Source organism: Marmota marmota, unplaced genomic scaffold, assembly GCF_001458135.2.
Source record: "Marmota marmota marmota unplaced genomic scaffold, marMar, whole genome shotgun sequence".
Taxonomy (NCBI): domain Eukaryota; kingdom Metazoa; phylum Chordata; class Mammalia; order Rodentia; family Sciuridae; genus Marmota; species Marmota marmota.
Genome location: NW_025999900.1, coordinates 44,218,070 through 44,233,897, shown reverse-complemented (window position 1 = coordinate 44,233,897; position 15,828 = coordinate 44,218,070). Strand labels below are relative to the sequence as shown.

The following is a 15,828-nucleotide window of genomic DNA, read 5'->3' as shown; positions in this document are numbered from 1 at the left end:
TGTGTTTGTCCTTTGTTAGCAAAGCAATAAACCTCCCTTTTTTCTTTTTCTCAAAACCCTGTCCTCATTATTAAATTGGTGTTAATTGGCTTCAAGGTCAGGAATCGAACTTTCAGTTACAAATTTTGACACCTCAGGGGGAACTCTAAAGGACGGTCCCTTCTTGGGGAAGCCTATCACTGCAAACAACTGCATGCCGAATATGTAAGATGAATTTTTTGAGAGCTGACTACTGAAAAGTTAGGAGATATTTGAGCATGCCTGGGGTGGAACCAAACCAGAGGAGCTAATCCTGTAAGTAAAAGGAGGGACTGAGGGACTCCCAGCAGCTGCTGAAGCTCCTTTTGCTTCGGGGAACTCCCGCCTTCCTTCCCTGCACTGTAAGGATTATGCCACCTCTGTCTACTTAAACAAAAAGAAAAAAGAAAAAGGGGACACTAAATGCAGTAAAGTCGCTTGATTTTACATTTCAGGTTGCCCCTCTGTGAAAACATCTGGTCCACTCGTGGGGACATCTATGGTGCCACTGGTGTAGGAGTCAAATAGAAGTTAGAAACTTGGGGAGATTTTTTCTCTTATCTGCTCTGTTTTAAAGGTTCCTGTCTGACGGCCATAGTTTGGAGCTCCTTCTGTCTGTTTGTTGTTGTATTTCTTTTTATTAAATTAAATGTTTTATTAAATCTTTGTTTATATCTGTTTCTGGCCCTTTAAGACATGGGCAATAATGTGTTGATATTATAGATTGTTTCTTGGGGATGATCTTGGCTGAATGTGTATCTAAAAGATGATGTTTTATTGTAACAATCTGGTATCTGAATGGGTTTTTGAAGCATTGCACTATCTTGCAGTTAAAAATTGGGTTTAGGTAATTGTTTAGTTTATGATTTCAGATAATTCATGCCAGAGAACTTAAATACTTAAGATGGAAAACTAAAGAACTCTACTTCCAAGTTGGCAAGTAACTCCCAAACATTCAGGTTTTTTCACCAATTTTTAAATTGGATAGCTGGGAAGATGTCACTGTGTATACCAGTGTGTTAATTTGGACAAGGATAGTAAATCGTAGTGTGGTATCTGTTCCCCTCAGTGTGTAGGACTTGGAAAAGGAAAGTATTGGATTGGGGGTTGTTCTGGCTTATTAAGATGATGTTGAATAGCAACAGTCTTAAAAATTTTTAAAGCTTAATTTTGGATATAGATGGTAGTGTGTGGTTCTCTTTAGGAACTTCAGAGCAAAGAAAGTAGCTTAATGATCCTGAAGAGATTTCTTATGATGGTAGCTTTTATATTATCAAGTAATATCCTATTTTCAGTTTTGTGTGAGCAAGTTTTTTCTAGTGTAGAAAAAATTTTTCCTTTAACAAAACAAGATGTAAAGATATAAAATTTTGTGAATTGTATCTTAAATTTGTATCATAACATAAACTTGTATCATCAACATCTGAACCTGAAAATTATGACTTATGGTTAAAATTCCTTAGGCATGAGGTGTCTGCTCAGAATAGCAGTTTTCCCTGATCCTTCCAGACCTCAGCCAGAACTTATGTTGAAATGCAAATGAAAGAAGCCTGCAAGCTCAGTAGGAGACTGATCTGAGTCCTAAGGAAAAAAAATAAAGTAAATTGTATGGTATTTACTAATTACTGGCTGGTCATATTTTTTTAGGACTCTTGCTTTTTCTTAGATTCTGTATTTTTTTTGAGCTCATGATTTTGATCCTATAGACCTAGGTTAATGTTTTTCTGATCAGTTCTATCTTTGATCAATTGTGGAGTTTTTAAACATTGCAATGGAGATTTCACCTGCAACAAGCCACAAAGCCTTTACTACTGTGTTATGTGTGCACACTTGTGTTATGTGTTGAATGTCTATATGTACATATGTCCGTATATCATATATATGATATACAAATTAACAGATATAAGGAGCATTCATAAAAAATTTTAAAAAATAGATCCAAAGATCTTTAATTCATGTGATTTAAATGGTTCAATTTAAATTGGGTAAACAGATAAAAATAAATGTCTTTAAATTTAAGCTTACAAGTTTTTCTAGGTGTTCAAAAAAACTAATAAAATATTAATGTCTAAAAATGTCTAATATGCCTTGGTTCTAGGACTTTCCTTCAACAAGGAAAAAAAAGTGGCTAAAACTGTTCAATATACTTGTCTAATATTTTGATAAAATAAGTAAATTTGATATGGGATTACTCATTCATGAGTACTTTTGTTAGATATCTGATTGATTTACTAAGGTCTGTATAAGTTTGTTTTTACAATCAGTCATGTGTTAAAAAGACAAAAATTTCTTAAAACATAAGTTTACCCATACCATTGTGTTTATTAAGTTTTATTTCTTTTTTTCTAGAGCAAGCAACCATAAAAATTAAACAACTGGTTAAATAAGAACTGTTATTTTAGAGCACTGAATTGTCATTTCTTTAAAAGCTAAACTTGGTTAATATTAAAACATCAATGTAATTGTGATGCTATTAATGGGCTCATATCTTCCAGGTATACAAGTCTGTAAGGTAGAAGCTTTAAAAAAGCATTATATCAAGCTGGTGTTCCAAAGTTGTATGGTAATTTTAAGCTTAAAAAAACATATTGGGGATTTATTTACCTGTTATCAATAAGATATGTAAAGTTTTATGTTACTTTTTACATTGGGGAACAATTTAAATGTATTTTTAAGTTAATGAGAGCCTAATCTATGTAAAGGTTAATATTGTAAAGCACAAAGTATTTTGCTACCTTTCCACAAAAGGTTAAAAATTTTCAGCCTTTCTTTAATTCATGTTTTAGATGTGATATTATATTGTGTTAGCTAATATTCATGTAAACTTGAGTAACAATTTATGTAAGCTTTGTAAAATGATGTTTAAAAAGTAAAGATCAGCTTCAGAACTAGAGCACTTAAGATTTATGAAGAGCCCTGCCTTACCTGAGAATAGGCTCTGTGTCCCATATGACTACATGTGAGAATGCCTATGAAAGCAGTAGGCCAGATTTTAGTTCATTTAAAGTTATGTTCAGGGCTGGGGATATGGCTCAAGTGGTAGCGCGCTCGCCTGGCATGCGTGTGGCCCGGGTTCGAGCCTCAGCACCACATACAAACAAAGATGTTGTGTCCACCGAAAACTAAAAAATAAATATTAAAAAATAAATAAATAAAGTTATGTTCAAAAGTTGTTTTTTTCTGTCAAGATTACTAGGATCTCAAACAGGGGATATAATGTATAACTCAGCCAAAATTCAGGGTAGCTATTACACGAACTAAATATGTTTTTACTCTTGTTAATTTTATTTTGTAATTTCCTTATAAATGATCTCAAGATTCCCTGTTAGTGTTTTGCAGAGGTGTTGCTTTAAGAACACAACCTGGGTTAATTTAAGATAATAAGCCATCACCTACAAGACAGATAGGATAATACAGACCCCAATTAATAAAAAAGATAAATAATTGTAAAGTTATAGACATTAAAGCCCAGTACTCTTAATATAAGGCTGTTAAAATTTATTTGCTGGATGTTTAAGATTAAGTTTTAGAATTAAAGTTAAATTAAAAGGGCCAAGAAAACCAATATTTGGCTCTTGCCCTCTGAGTCAGTCTGAATCCAGGGAACAGGGGACTTCTCTAAAGAGCTTTGCAACTCTGGGCCTCATAACCTCCCGATCAGGGAGATTAATGAGACCACTGGAGAACAGAAAGCCAATCAGTGCATTTGCTATAAAGAGGAGGGTCATCGGAGAAGGGAGACATCCCTGATGCTTCCAAGGGAAGCCACATGGTCAAGCAAGACCTGGACCCATCCTAGCGCAAATGGCACTAGCAGAACTGAGAAGCTGCTCTCAAGTTTCCCCAGGAATGACTCCCATAAAAACTCAGCTGACTGTTAACAATAGATAGAAACAAAAGTCAGTTTGACTGCTTCATCTTAAACACTTAGCAAAGACAGTTAAAACCAAAATACAGCCATTCCTGGACATTGAAAATAATAATAATTATTATTATTACTATTATTATTATCATTATTATTATTATTTAAGGTATACACCTTATGTTAGCCTCTCAAAATAAGTAAGACTGGAGGCTACAAGGGATTCTCAGGCAGAAACGCCTGATAACTATAAAAAGAGACTATCAAGAGGAGTTGCCAGAGACAGAAGTTTTTAGTTTAAGGCCTACAGATATTCCTAACCTACACAGGTAGGCTTGGTGTTTGCTAGTATGATTATCCATCCCTGAGTAACAGAATTAAAGGTTTCTCTATTAGACACTGAGGCTCTAATGACCTTCATAAATTCTGATGCTGGGGCCAGCAAAAATGTAAACTACCATTTGTGTTATACTCGTCAAAGTTTTGTTATCTGTAACCCCCTTTGTGTAACTTTCTGGGCTATAAAGCTGGGTTGCAAGAAAGCTGCGGGGCTATCTTGTTCCCCTGGTTTTTGTTGGGAGAGGCAGCCCGGCTAGTCAAAATAATAAGCTTGCTTTAATTTGATTTTAATTGGAGTCAGTGGTCTTTTCTTGCGTCCTGGTCTAACAATAACAATATATGAGATTGGGTAATTTATAAAGAACAAATATTTTATACACTTCTGGAAGCTGGGAAATTCAAAGTCATTTCTTGTGAGGGTCTTTTTGCTGTATCGCCTCATGGCAGGAAACCGAAATGAACACATAAGCGACGGGGAAGGTGACTGAACTCATCCTTTTATCAGAAACCCACTCCAATGATAACTAACCCATCCCCAGGATAATTAACCCATTCCCCCCATAATGGCATTTAGCCATTTATGAGGGTAGAGTTTCTCTCTTTTTTTTTTTCCTTCTTGTGGTGCTGGGGATTGAACCCAGGGCCCTGTGGGAGGCAAATACTCTACCAACTGAGCTATATCCCCAGCATGAGGGTGGAGTTTCTAAATGCTGAGTCACATGAACAAAAATAGGACACATGAGAAATGATTGATTCCAGGTTTGGGACAGGGCATTTATAAGAGGAGCCTGGAACTTGTGCTTTAAGCAAGACTACTTGGGTCATGTTAAAGGGACACAAGAGCCCCATAGGCAAAAGCTAGGAAACCTTCAAACACATAAAATATGTTAAAATCCATGTTTCTAATGACACTTTAAAAAATAAATCATTCTTCACCTATGAATCTAACTCAGTCAGTATTTTGACAGTTGGTGTAGAATCAATTCTTTTTTCCTTCTTTTTTTCCCCTCTTTTTTTGGTACTAGGGATTGAACCCAGAGGTTCTTTATCACTGGGCTACATCTTCAGTCATATATATATATGACTAAAGATGTACACACACACACACACACACACACACACACACACACAAAATTTAGCTTTATTTATTTTTATGTGGTGCTGAGGATCAAACCCAATATCTCACAATGTGAGGCAAGCATTGAGCAGCCCTTATTATTTATTTTCAATTTTAAGACAGGGTCTGTCACTGAGTTGCTTAGGGCCTTGCTAAGTAGCTGAGGCTGGCCTCAAACTTGCCATCATCCTGCCTCAGCCTCCTGAGCTGTTGGGATTATAGGCGTTCACCACCGTGCCTGGCTCCTAAAATCAATTCTTCATCCTACCTTTCTTTTATGAGTATTTTATAACAGCCAAATAGTTGATGAGGAGAAGTTTATTTTTTAATATAAGAATTACAATAAATAAGTGCTTGCTAGAATTGATAAAACAGTTTTCCAGATTCTAATGAAATTATCTATCAATTTTACACAATGATCATGATTGATTGCCAAAACTAGTAGGTGGAAGGTGCAGCTGTTTAAAATGATGAGATAGACCTTATTTTTTACTGGCCCTGGAAAATTTTCATGAAAAATGTCTATTAACATTTGGTATGTTTTTGTAAATAAATTTTTGAAAGGATATACATCAAGTTGTTAATAGTGGCTATCTTTGGTTAGTGGAGTTATGGTTATTGGTGTTTCTCTGGCTATTTTGTTTATCAGTATTTCCTGATTTTTCTATTGTGAATTTTGGATTACTTGTGTATTTAAAAAGTTTTTTAAAGGACAAAGTTTGGAAGGGCAGATGCAAATTTTTTAAAATTAATATTTAATTTGTTCTACAATGAACAAAGCATTATGGGTATAATTTCAAAAATTTAATTTGAAATAAATAAGATGGGTATGTAAAGTTCTGAATTTAAGTTAATAAGTCAGTTATTTTCCAAAAGTGTATCTCAAAAATAGAACATAAGTTGGAGTGGGCTTGGAAAAGTTGATTTTAGAAACCCTGAAACTTTGATTGACTTATTTAGGCCAACAGAGTAAGTTAGCAGCTAAAAAAAAATCTAGTGCTTGGATGGGGTGTTATACCAAAAAATATTGTGTCCTTAGTAAGAGGTTATTGCTGGTGTACCCTGCATAGGTTAGAGCACATCTGAAACGGCTGTTTGTTTTAGCTCCTTACTTTGAGTGGAACAAATGCAGTGGAGCAATGAAACAGGACCTGCATATTAGAGGCCCTGTGATGTGGAGATGGCCAGCCCCCGTAGAAGGAACCTATGGGAAGTGTGATGGCAAACTACAAATATTTTGAAAGGGTGTTGTGGGGAGGAGTGATCCCAGAGTAAATTTATTAGGAATCAGTTTTCACTTAAGTCAGCATAGGGAAGAACTTTTTATTCTCATTATCCCTCAGGGAATTGGGTCTGTTCACAGAGTGGCAGAAACTGGGGAATAGCTGACAAGCATCTTAGACTCAGTTCTTTTGTTGAGAGGAAAATGGGGTAGCCTGAGCTCAAGATGTTTCTATCCGCGAGACTGTAAATTGACAAGAAAGAAATATAGGGCTATTTGTATACAAGAAATAGAGACTAGATTAAGGTTGGATCACAAGTATTTGCCTGTCATTTTCACTTTTATGACATTCTCAGTGTTTGAAGTTTACCTCATTAAGTTTTATTTTAATTTGGGCATAGTGGCACACACCTGTAATCCTATACTCAGGAGGCTGAGGCAGGAAGGTTGCAAGTTCAAGGCCAGCCTGGACAACTTAGTGAGACTCTGCCTCAAAAAAAAAAAAAAAAAATGCTAGGGATGTAGTTCAGTGGCAGAGTGTACCTGATTTGATCCCCAGTACCACCCAAAACAAAAACATTTCATTTTGTATTAGAAAGTGGACTTGGGGCTTCAGTTTCTTTCTGTCTTAACCAGAGGGCACTGAACTAATGGCTATCTAAATGTAGCAAACCAGATTTTATCTGAGTGTACAGGGAAAGGCTGAACAAGTAAACCACAAAACTAAGTAACACCTGATGTTTAAGAGCACAATCTCTCCCACTTCGTTTTCTTACCTGCAAGATGGCAACAGTAACACCAAGCTTGTCCTGAGCTTGGGAGCATGACCCTCATTATGCATTTCCTTCCTTCCTTCCTTCCTTCCTTCCTTCCTTCCCCAGGACCTTGTGTATGTGAGGCAAGCATGCTACCAACTGAGCTATATCCCCAGCCCTCACTTGTATATTTATTGAGAGCACCTACTCATTCAAGAAATCATGGGTGAATGAATAAATAAATTAAATCACAAAAGTCCTTTACTTGACATTGGATACAGTAACCTGAGCTTATTGAATGTAGAAGTGACACTCTGTAATTTGACACTGAATTCAGTTCATTTCATTGTACATTCCAGTCTGCCTTCTGTGTTCTGCCTACTTTATGAGAATTATGATTCTTGAATTAGGATTAATTTTGTGGGGACTTGTTTTGCAAAATGACTTATCTTTTTTTATGAATGGGTTTTGATTGTTTGAGAATACTTTGATGTGATGTCTTGAGTCATTTTTGTTCTGCGACTCTGAGAATATAAAGTTTATGCCCCAAATATTTTTGGTTGAAACTGCTAGTATTTTTTTTAAGTTACAGATAATTATGATTGGGTTCCCTCTCAGATATTGATTCTTTGTTTCCATTATTTTCTAGAGAATGAAGATCTAGAAATCACCAAGGCCACCTCTGATCTAGCATCCCATCCCTCGCCCCACAGGTAGGGGAAAAAAACTCTTTTGGATAAAGTGCATTCAGAAGTTTTATCTTCTGAGAATAAATTGGTGAATTGGGGAAAGAAGCAGACAGCAGTTTAAGAGGGATGACAAGTAATTATCAGCCTTAAATGGGCCTGGGGACAATATCAGATCTATTATAAGTTTTTCTTTTACGCTCATAGAATAGAATGAACAAATAATCTAGTGTCATGTTGTTGTTAATCTACTCCTGAAGACTTTATTCAAGCGTGAAAATACTTGAAATAGACTCCAGGTGGATTTGTGAGAGAATGTATTTTTTTTTAACCTAAACTATGTGTGTGTGTACACAGACAATTAAAGGCGATTTTTTGTCATGTAATTTTCAAATTAAACCATTATGATAACCTCTAGGTTACTGTAGGTTATAATTTCCTTCCCTGTCCATCATATTTACCCAACATCACTGATATCAGAGTGTATAGCAAAAAGGAAGAGTTGTTCTGAAGTCTAGAATGAGAGAAAACCAAACATGAATGGAGTAATTAGTGACTCTAATAATTGATGAACACAGAGCTAGTAGATATTGTAGTCCAATTGATAGTTTCATGGTATGTTATTTAAAATCTGTGGTGTCCATGCCCCACACAAAAGGCATTTTAAAAATCTCTTAACTTTTTGAGTTATATTTAGAAGTTTTTTCTTTTTTTGTGTATGAAATAATTTGGTTAATATTATAATATAGTTGGTGATAATAATACTCATACTTTATTAAACATTTATCTGTAATAATGATAATAATAGTAATGATAATATCAAAATATCAAATATTCCTATTTGCTAAATATTATACCAGGTGTTAAAGTGTATTATCTCATTTAATCTTCAACCCTAATGAAATAAATACCTACTTTTTTTTTTTAAGATGAAGAAGTGAAACAGTGAGTTCAATAATTTGCCCAAGTTTCCATAACTGTAGCTTATCCTCATACTAGGAATAGAGGGTTTTATATATGTATATATGTATATATTTTCTTTTTAGTAATAGATGGACAATACCTTTATTTTGTTTATTTATTTTTATGTGGTGCTGAGGATTGAACCCAGTGCTTCACACGTGTGAGGCGAGTGCTCTACCACTGAACCACAACCCCAGTCCCAGAAATAGAGGTTTTGAGTTCTGTGCTTAGAGCTGCTAAATTATTGTATATAACAACCTTCCTCCAGGCTTTGGTTATGTGAGACAGTTCACATTCTCATCAAGCCCCCCCAGGACTCCTTTCTATCTTCCTGCCTCTGTTCCTTTTTTGCATACGTTGATTTGAAGGCTCTATGGAGGGTAGATTTTGGCACAGAATAGTTTTATCCTCCTAAAAATAAATATATTTTTTGAAGTAGAAACAGAACATTCTTAGACCAAAGGCAATTTAATTTTAAAATCTTGGGAGTCAAGAAAAAAATCCAGCAGGTCTGATGCTGGAAGCTTAGTGCTTGTATTTTGTGTCTACAGGAAATGGAAGCAACAAAACTCTCTGTCGTTTTAGTGAGGCTGGCCAGGCTCTCCCCACCCTTTGGGCTGTCCTCCCTGTTCCAGTTCAGCACAAACCAAAAAGCTTAAATTAACTTGGAGATTTTTCCTCTACGTGACTTATCACCACCATCAAGTGATTTGCAATTTTTCTTTCCCAAAATACCCTTCAGTAATCCTCCAGGACATAAAATGCTAATGTGAACATAAATTTATGTGGCTGTTGCATGTCCAGTTTTAAAAAAAAATTATAAGTAGAACCATATGTTCAAAATAACATATTCAAAGGCAAAGACTTGGTTTTATTTTATTTTTGCGATCCTGGGAATTGAACACAGGGCCTTGCACATGCTAGCAAACCCTCTACCATTGAGCTGTACCCCCAGCCTGACACTCAATTTTAGATGCCACAGTAAGATCAAGGAAATAATTCAGATTGACTCGTGTAGTCCCCCCATCCCATATTATAAATGATAATATGATCCAGAATTCCTTTTTTGTTCCCCAGTTAAAATTAGCATATTAATTAATTTTTTTTTTTTTCGTACCAAGGATTGTACCCACTGGCACTCAACCATTGAGCCACATCCCCAGCCCGTTTTTTGTGTTTTAGAGACAGGATCTCACCGAGTTGCTTAGGGCCTCACTGAATTGCTGAGGCTGGCTTTGACCTCAGCAATCCTCCTGCCTCAGCCTCCTCCTGCCACAGGGATTACAGGCATGCACCACTGTGCCCAGCTAGCATATTCATTTATTAATTCAACAAATATTTTGGGTTATGTACTATTTATTCATTCATTAAATATTTGTTGAGCATCTACTATATACCTGGTATTGAAGGTACTACAAATGAATAAAACAGTCCAAGTCACTGGTCTCACAGATCTTACACTGTAGTGGGGGAGGCAGAAAGAAAACAAATATGTAGCATGCTTCATAGAATCTGAGTTGTCATCTCACCTGTAAGATGTGCTGTTATATGATGTACCACCAAGAAAGAGAGTCTAATAGGGACACCAACAGCCTGCATCTTCAATTAAAAGATAAATAGAGACACAGAAAAGCTCAGCAAGAAAATATGAATGTCTCAAACTTGGCACTGTTTAAGGGGAGGAAAAATACCTTCCCTGAGAATATGAACCACAAATCGTAGTCATCAGTTTGTTGTCTAATTCACTCTGCTCGTGTGGTATAAACAAAATCCTTAAACAGAGAACTTAATTTCAGGGTGTCTCAGGCTGGTAACGTTCCTGCACTGGGAGAAGCACACACAGCCCTCCTGTGGGAGAACTCCGTGTTAGTCTAGACCTATGGCACTTTTAAGACATCATCAGTTTTTAAGAGATCCTATATTTCAGTTCTGTTAAAACCCAAAAACTGAGGGATGGGGTTGTGGCTCAGCTGTAGAGTGCTCGCCTAGCACGTGCAAGGCCCTGGGTTCCATCCTCAGCACTAGATAAAAATAAATAAATAAAATAAAGATATTGTGTCCAACTACAACTAAAAAATAAATATTAACAAAATATTTACACAATAAACTAATGTGTATCTTGCAGTCAACAAAATATGTTACATAGTATGTCAGGCAGTACTAAGTGAAGAAACATGAATCAGGGTAAGGGTATGAAGAGTGAAAGGGTCAGGGAAGGAAGAACCATTTCACACCTGATATCTAGGGAACCTCATGGAATGGAATAGTGGTGCAGAAAGCTGAAGGAAGAAGGCAGCCATAAGTGAGCTAGAGGAAGACTGCTGCAGGCAGAGGATACAGCAGGAGTGGAGAGGAGTAGGAGTAAGAGAGTGTTGGATGTGACTGAGGAGCATCAAAGATTCAAAGGCCGCAGTGGCTGGAGTGACCCTCTACAAACTAGGGATTCTAGGAGATGAGGTGAGCGTGCTCGGGGGCGAGGCTTGCTTTTACATACTGTGCTTTCAGAAGGAGCGAGGCCCAGACCCTGACATTAGGCTTGCCTTCTAGAAGAGGGGACAGAGAAGCAGAAACAGACTAAAAGTTTACTGAGTTTAATTAAAAGTATTTTAAAAAGTATTAAAATAGACTCGCAGACCAATTTAAAACTTACACTGGATCACTCAAGCAAGCCTGATTCTCTTGATTGCTCTGATATAGGTGGAAGGCCTTGGATAATCCAAAAGATGCCTCTGTTTATCTGAAGAAGAGATAATTTATAAACTAAGAATTACTTTTCTTGTTTACATTAACAAAGGAGAAAAAAAGAAATAAAGAAATGTTGCCCTAAAATAGGGCATCAAATATTTACACTTTAAAATATTATTGTGGATCCCAAAGAACTTTTTTTTTATGTGAGTTTTGTAAGGTCAGGCCATGGTGGTGACCAAAAGGAGGCAGATTTAAAAAGCCTCTTATGAGGATTTATTGAGATCCTACTCCTGGGCGGAACTCTGTCAGACCGACAGAGCGGATAAGAGGGTCTGCGGAGAAACCGCCTAGGGGATCCACAGGACTGGAATTTGATGGGGCTTAGGGCAGGAAGGGAGGGCTTGGGACAGGAAAAGGGTCTCTTAGAGTCCCTTGTCCCACTGGAGTTGGTGGGGGGAACTGGCTGAGATCCAGGGTTGGCCAGGAGACCCTGCAGTTCCCTCAGTGCCTGATGGGTGTTTCTTTCATGTGCTAGCTGCCTGGTGCTTTGTTCCTAAGTCACCTTCATCAACCTGACAAGTTTTATCTATCAATATTTACTATATTAGAAATTAAAGTGAAAAATTGGAAAATAATTATTCATTCACTTAAAAACAACAAAGTTTTTAACTTTATATGTATTAGTTTAAATAACACGTTTTAAAAGAAAAGCAACTAATTTCCAAAGTAATAGTAATGTAGACATTGTAAATCTCTTTAATGCCTGGATTTAATAAAAGCTCAATTAGATTCTCATCTCTGCTTCAAGTTGCAATGTCAGATGTCTCTGGAAAATTCCATTGCCCACTCTTGACAGTAAGAGTTAAAAGGAAATAATATTTTATTATTAGTATGAAAACACAGATTTTAGTTGTATTTGATTTTACAGACTCCCTGAAGGGTCCTAAGGACCGCAGGGATCCCCAGACTATCCTTAATAACTGTTGCTCTAAAAAGCCATGTCACTTTGAAAAAAAATTATATTTTAGTTTTAGGTGGACACAATATCTTTATTTTATTTTTATGCGGTGCTAAGGATTGAACCCAGTGCTTCATGCATGCTAGGCAAGCACTCTACCACTGAGCCACACCCCAACCTGCCATGTCACTTTTTATTGGCAGCAGATTTTCAAAAGACCTGGGGTATTGTGCTCCAGCCCTGATACTTAATTCATTTTCTAGTCTCTCTGAAGCCAGAGAAATGGAGGGACCCATGAATCATTCCTTTGCCTCTTCAAAATCAATTATTCACATAGCTGTGTTTTCAGTCACTAGGATAGTTGATTATTGGGCTTTAAAAGGAAAGGCTGGGATGCGGTTTTGTGGGAGAGGGGTTGCTGGTTATGCAGGAGGCACTGGGTTTGATCCCCAGCAAAAAAAAAAAAAAAGCAATTGCCTGTGGCAGTGAACTGGGATATCCTGGGTATGAAATGGAGCTGCTGAAAGACTTTGCCCCTGAGGTAACTGTGGAGCGGGACGGCCTTGCAGATCATCTGGCACTGCTGTTCATCAGCCTCTGACTTAGGCAGGCCTCCCACCCCTTGCTTCCTTCTGGTGACTGTATAGAACCAAACTCAGAGTCTAACTTCTGTTGAAATCTTGTGGAGTACGTCCCAGAGTGAGGAATAGTCAGACTCATGAAAGCGGAGAGTAGGATGGTGGTTATGCACAGGTCAGGGCACAGGATAGAATGGGGAGGGGCTCGTCAAAGGGTACAAAGCTTCAGTGATATGGGGGGAGTAAGTCCTGGAGATCTTTGCATACTATGGTGACTATGGTTAATAATAATTTTTTATGCTTAAAAATTGCTAATAGATTTTAAATGTTCTCACACAAAAAAAATTATGTGAGGTGATGGGTATATTAATTAGCCTCATTTGATCATTCCACAGTGTTTGTGTGTGTGTGTGTGTGTGTGTGTATAATATTTTACACATAAATATGTACAATTTTTATTTGTCTGTTAAAATAAATAATAGAAATAACACCAACAAAGAAAATCAGACTGGGAATCCATGTCAGATGACGGAGCTGTTTTCTATGGTTCTCAGAGCCTGGGACCTAGCTTTGTCAGTCCATGTGCCCACTCATGGTCAATGCCTTACTGTGGGCCAGTTCAGCCCCTGGCAGCGGGGAGCTGAAGTGACAATGGCCTAAATGCAGAAGGCAGAGAGTGGGGGTGGGGTATCCTTTGAACGCTGTTTTATTCCAGAGTTTCTCCAAGACTGTTGTGCCTTTCTGAAGAGCCCTTGAATTGACATGCTCTCTTCTTCTGAGAGGCCACAGATGGTATCTCCAGTGAGTAAGGATGCCACAGAAGATCTGCAGGGAGCAACCAATCCCTCCAAGGCTCCAGCTTTGGTGGAACAGCATTTGCTGCCTGCAGACCAGGCCCACGTCCGCAACCAGGTAGGGAGCATATTCTGGCTCTGTCTCATACAGAGGAGTTTGGGGCACCAAAATTTAGATACATAATGGAAGGGTTGGAGTTAGAAACCATAGTGACCTTGCTTCCAGAATTCTCTCTTTGTTCCCTTTATAGCATTTCACTCTTAATTGTTTTGTGAATGATTATCTGTATCTCCCACAGGGCCTGTTATTGTATTAGCACATAATAGGTACCTTTTCAAAAACTGAAGTTTTGGAAGGAATGTTAAGTGTTCAGTGTTCTCTAAAATCCTCTTGATGTGAAGGACCTTGGCATTGGACTATTTTAGTCTCACTTTTCTGTGGAAGTTTTACTTAGTATTTATGGTAAAGATTCTATAAAAGTTGTGTTGATAAGCAGTGGTCCTCTTGCCACAGAGGTCTTCTTGCCATAGAGATATGGATGGTAGGGATTGTTTGTATTATTATTAGCATAGGTATTATAATAACAATCACTATTTAATAAAAACAGCAAGCATTATAATAACATTTGTATAATGCTTTATAGTTTACATAAGTTTTTTATCTACAACACTATTTATTCTGAGAACAGCCTTGCAAGATAGATACCATTGTGACCCCATTTACCAAATGAGGAAACTGAGGCTATGCAGCTAAATGAGTTGCAGATGAAATCTGTTGCTTAACCTTTTGGAAAAGGAAGGATTCCTTCAGCACACTAGTCAAAGTCTGATTCACTTCATCTAGCAATGGAGATAATAACTGGAGTGCTTTTTCTGCCAAAACAGATACTGTGAAAACCTAGCCTGGATGCATTGTAAACTTGATTTATTTGTTTCTCACAAATACAATTCCAGCCTCCTAACTGTATTGCTGACTCGCTGCTGCACTTTCCCCAGTGGGCAGTAGGTGTAGATTTCAGTAGGTGTGTCCCAGCTGGAGAAGGAAATAAGGCATAATACCATGAAACAATCTGAGTGATTTGAAGGGAAACCCAGCATAGAGACATAATAGGCTACTGTATGGGTTAGCGAGGGCTTTGGGTATCAAGTGCCATATGTATTCGTCCATGCATGTCAGGTATCGGGGAGCAAGTGCACTCTTCAAATGCAAATCCTGGGGCTGCTCTAAGATGAAATTGTTTATAGAACAAAGTAATGATGAGGGTGAGAGCTTGAGGTGTAGATGAAGGAGAGGGAGGGAAGAAGAAAAGAGAGGGAGAGTGAAAATGAGAGGGAGGGGGAACAGACTGAGACTGGAAATCAGTTTCTCTATGCAGCGTTTTGTTGAACTGGCTGATAGTCATATAGAAGTAACCCTTGAGTAGGACATAGCCTCAGTGTAGAAGTAAATCTTGTAGCCAGAGGCTGTGTGGCAGAGTGGGAGATGAGCTAGATGATGGGAGCACTGGCATGAGAGAAGCCACAGACAGTGCTATGCAGGCTAAGGTGAGACCAGGCATGGCCCAGAACACTGGATGCCAAAGGCAGGAGCAAGCTGAGAGGATGTTTGTGGGGAAAGATTGTGCAAAGGGTATGGAGCAAAAAGACTTCTGTAAAATTGAAAAAGGTAGGAAAGAACAAGAAAGAATCTTTAACCCAGGGAACATTTTTTTTTTTAAAGTAGAATTTAGCATGGTGTGGTGTCTATCCCAGTTACTTGGGAGGCTGAGGCAGGAGGATGGCAAGCTCCGGGTTAGCCTGGGCAACCTTTCAAGGCCCCGTATCAAAATAAAAACGTAGAATAAAAGG

At 37.7% G+C, this 15,828-nt stretch overlaps 1 protein-coding gene across 8 annotated transcripts in view; it reads left to right on the top strand.

Annotated features, from left to right (window-relative positions):
• Tmed8 (transmembrane p24 trafficking protein family member 8) overlaps positions 1–15,828 on the top strand; it is a 48,125-nt gene that overhangs the window by 21,255 nt on the left and 11,042 nt on the right. For 3 of the 8 annotated variants that reach the window (XR_007345922.1, XR_007345923.1, XM_048799066.1), the window contains exons 2-3: positions 7,965–8,026; positions 13,969–14,098. Coding sequence is in view for 6 of the 8 variants with exons in the window: in XM_048799066.1 (XP_048655023.1) it covers positions 7,965–8,026; positions 13,969–14,098 (192 nt within the window). In the remaining 2 variants the exon portion in view is untranslated. Of the gene's footprint in view, positions 1–7,962; positions 8,027–13,901; positions 14,099–15,828 lie in introns of all 8 variants that reach the window. The other 5 variants (XM_048799067.1, XM_015494350.2, XM_048799068.1 and 2 more) reach the window with 3 other exon arrangements.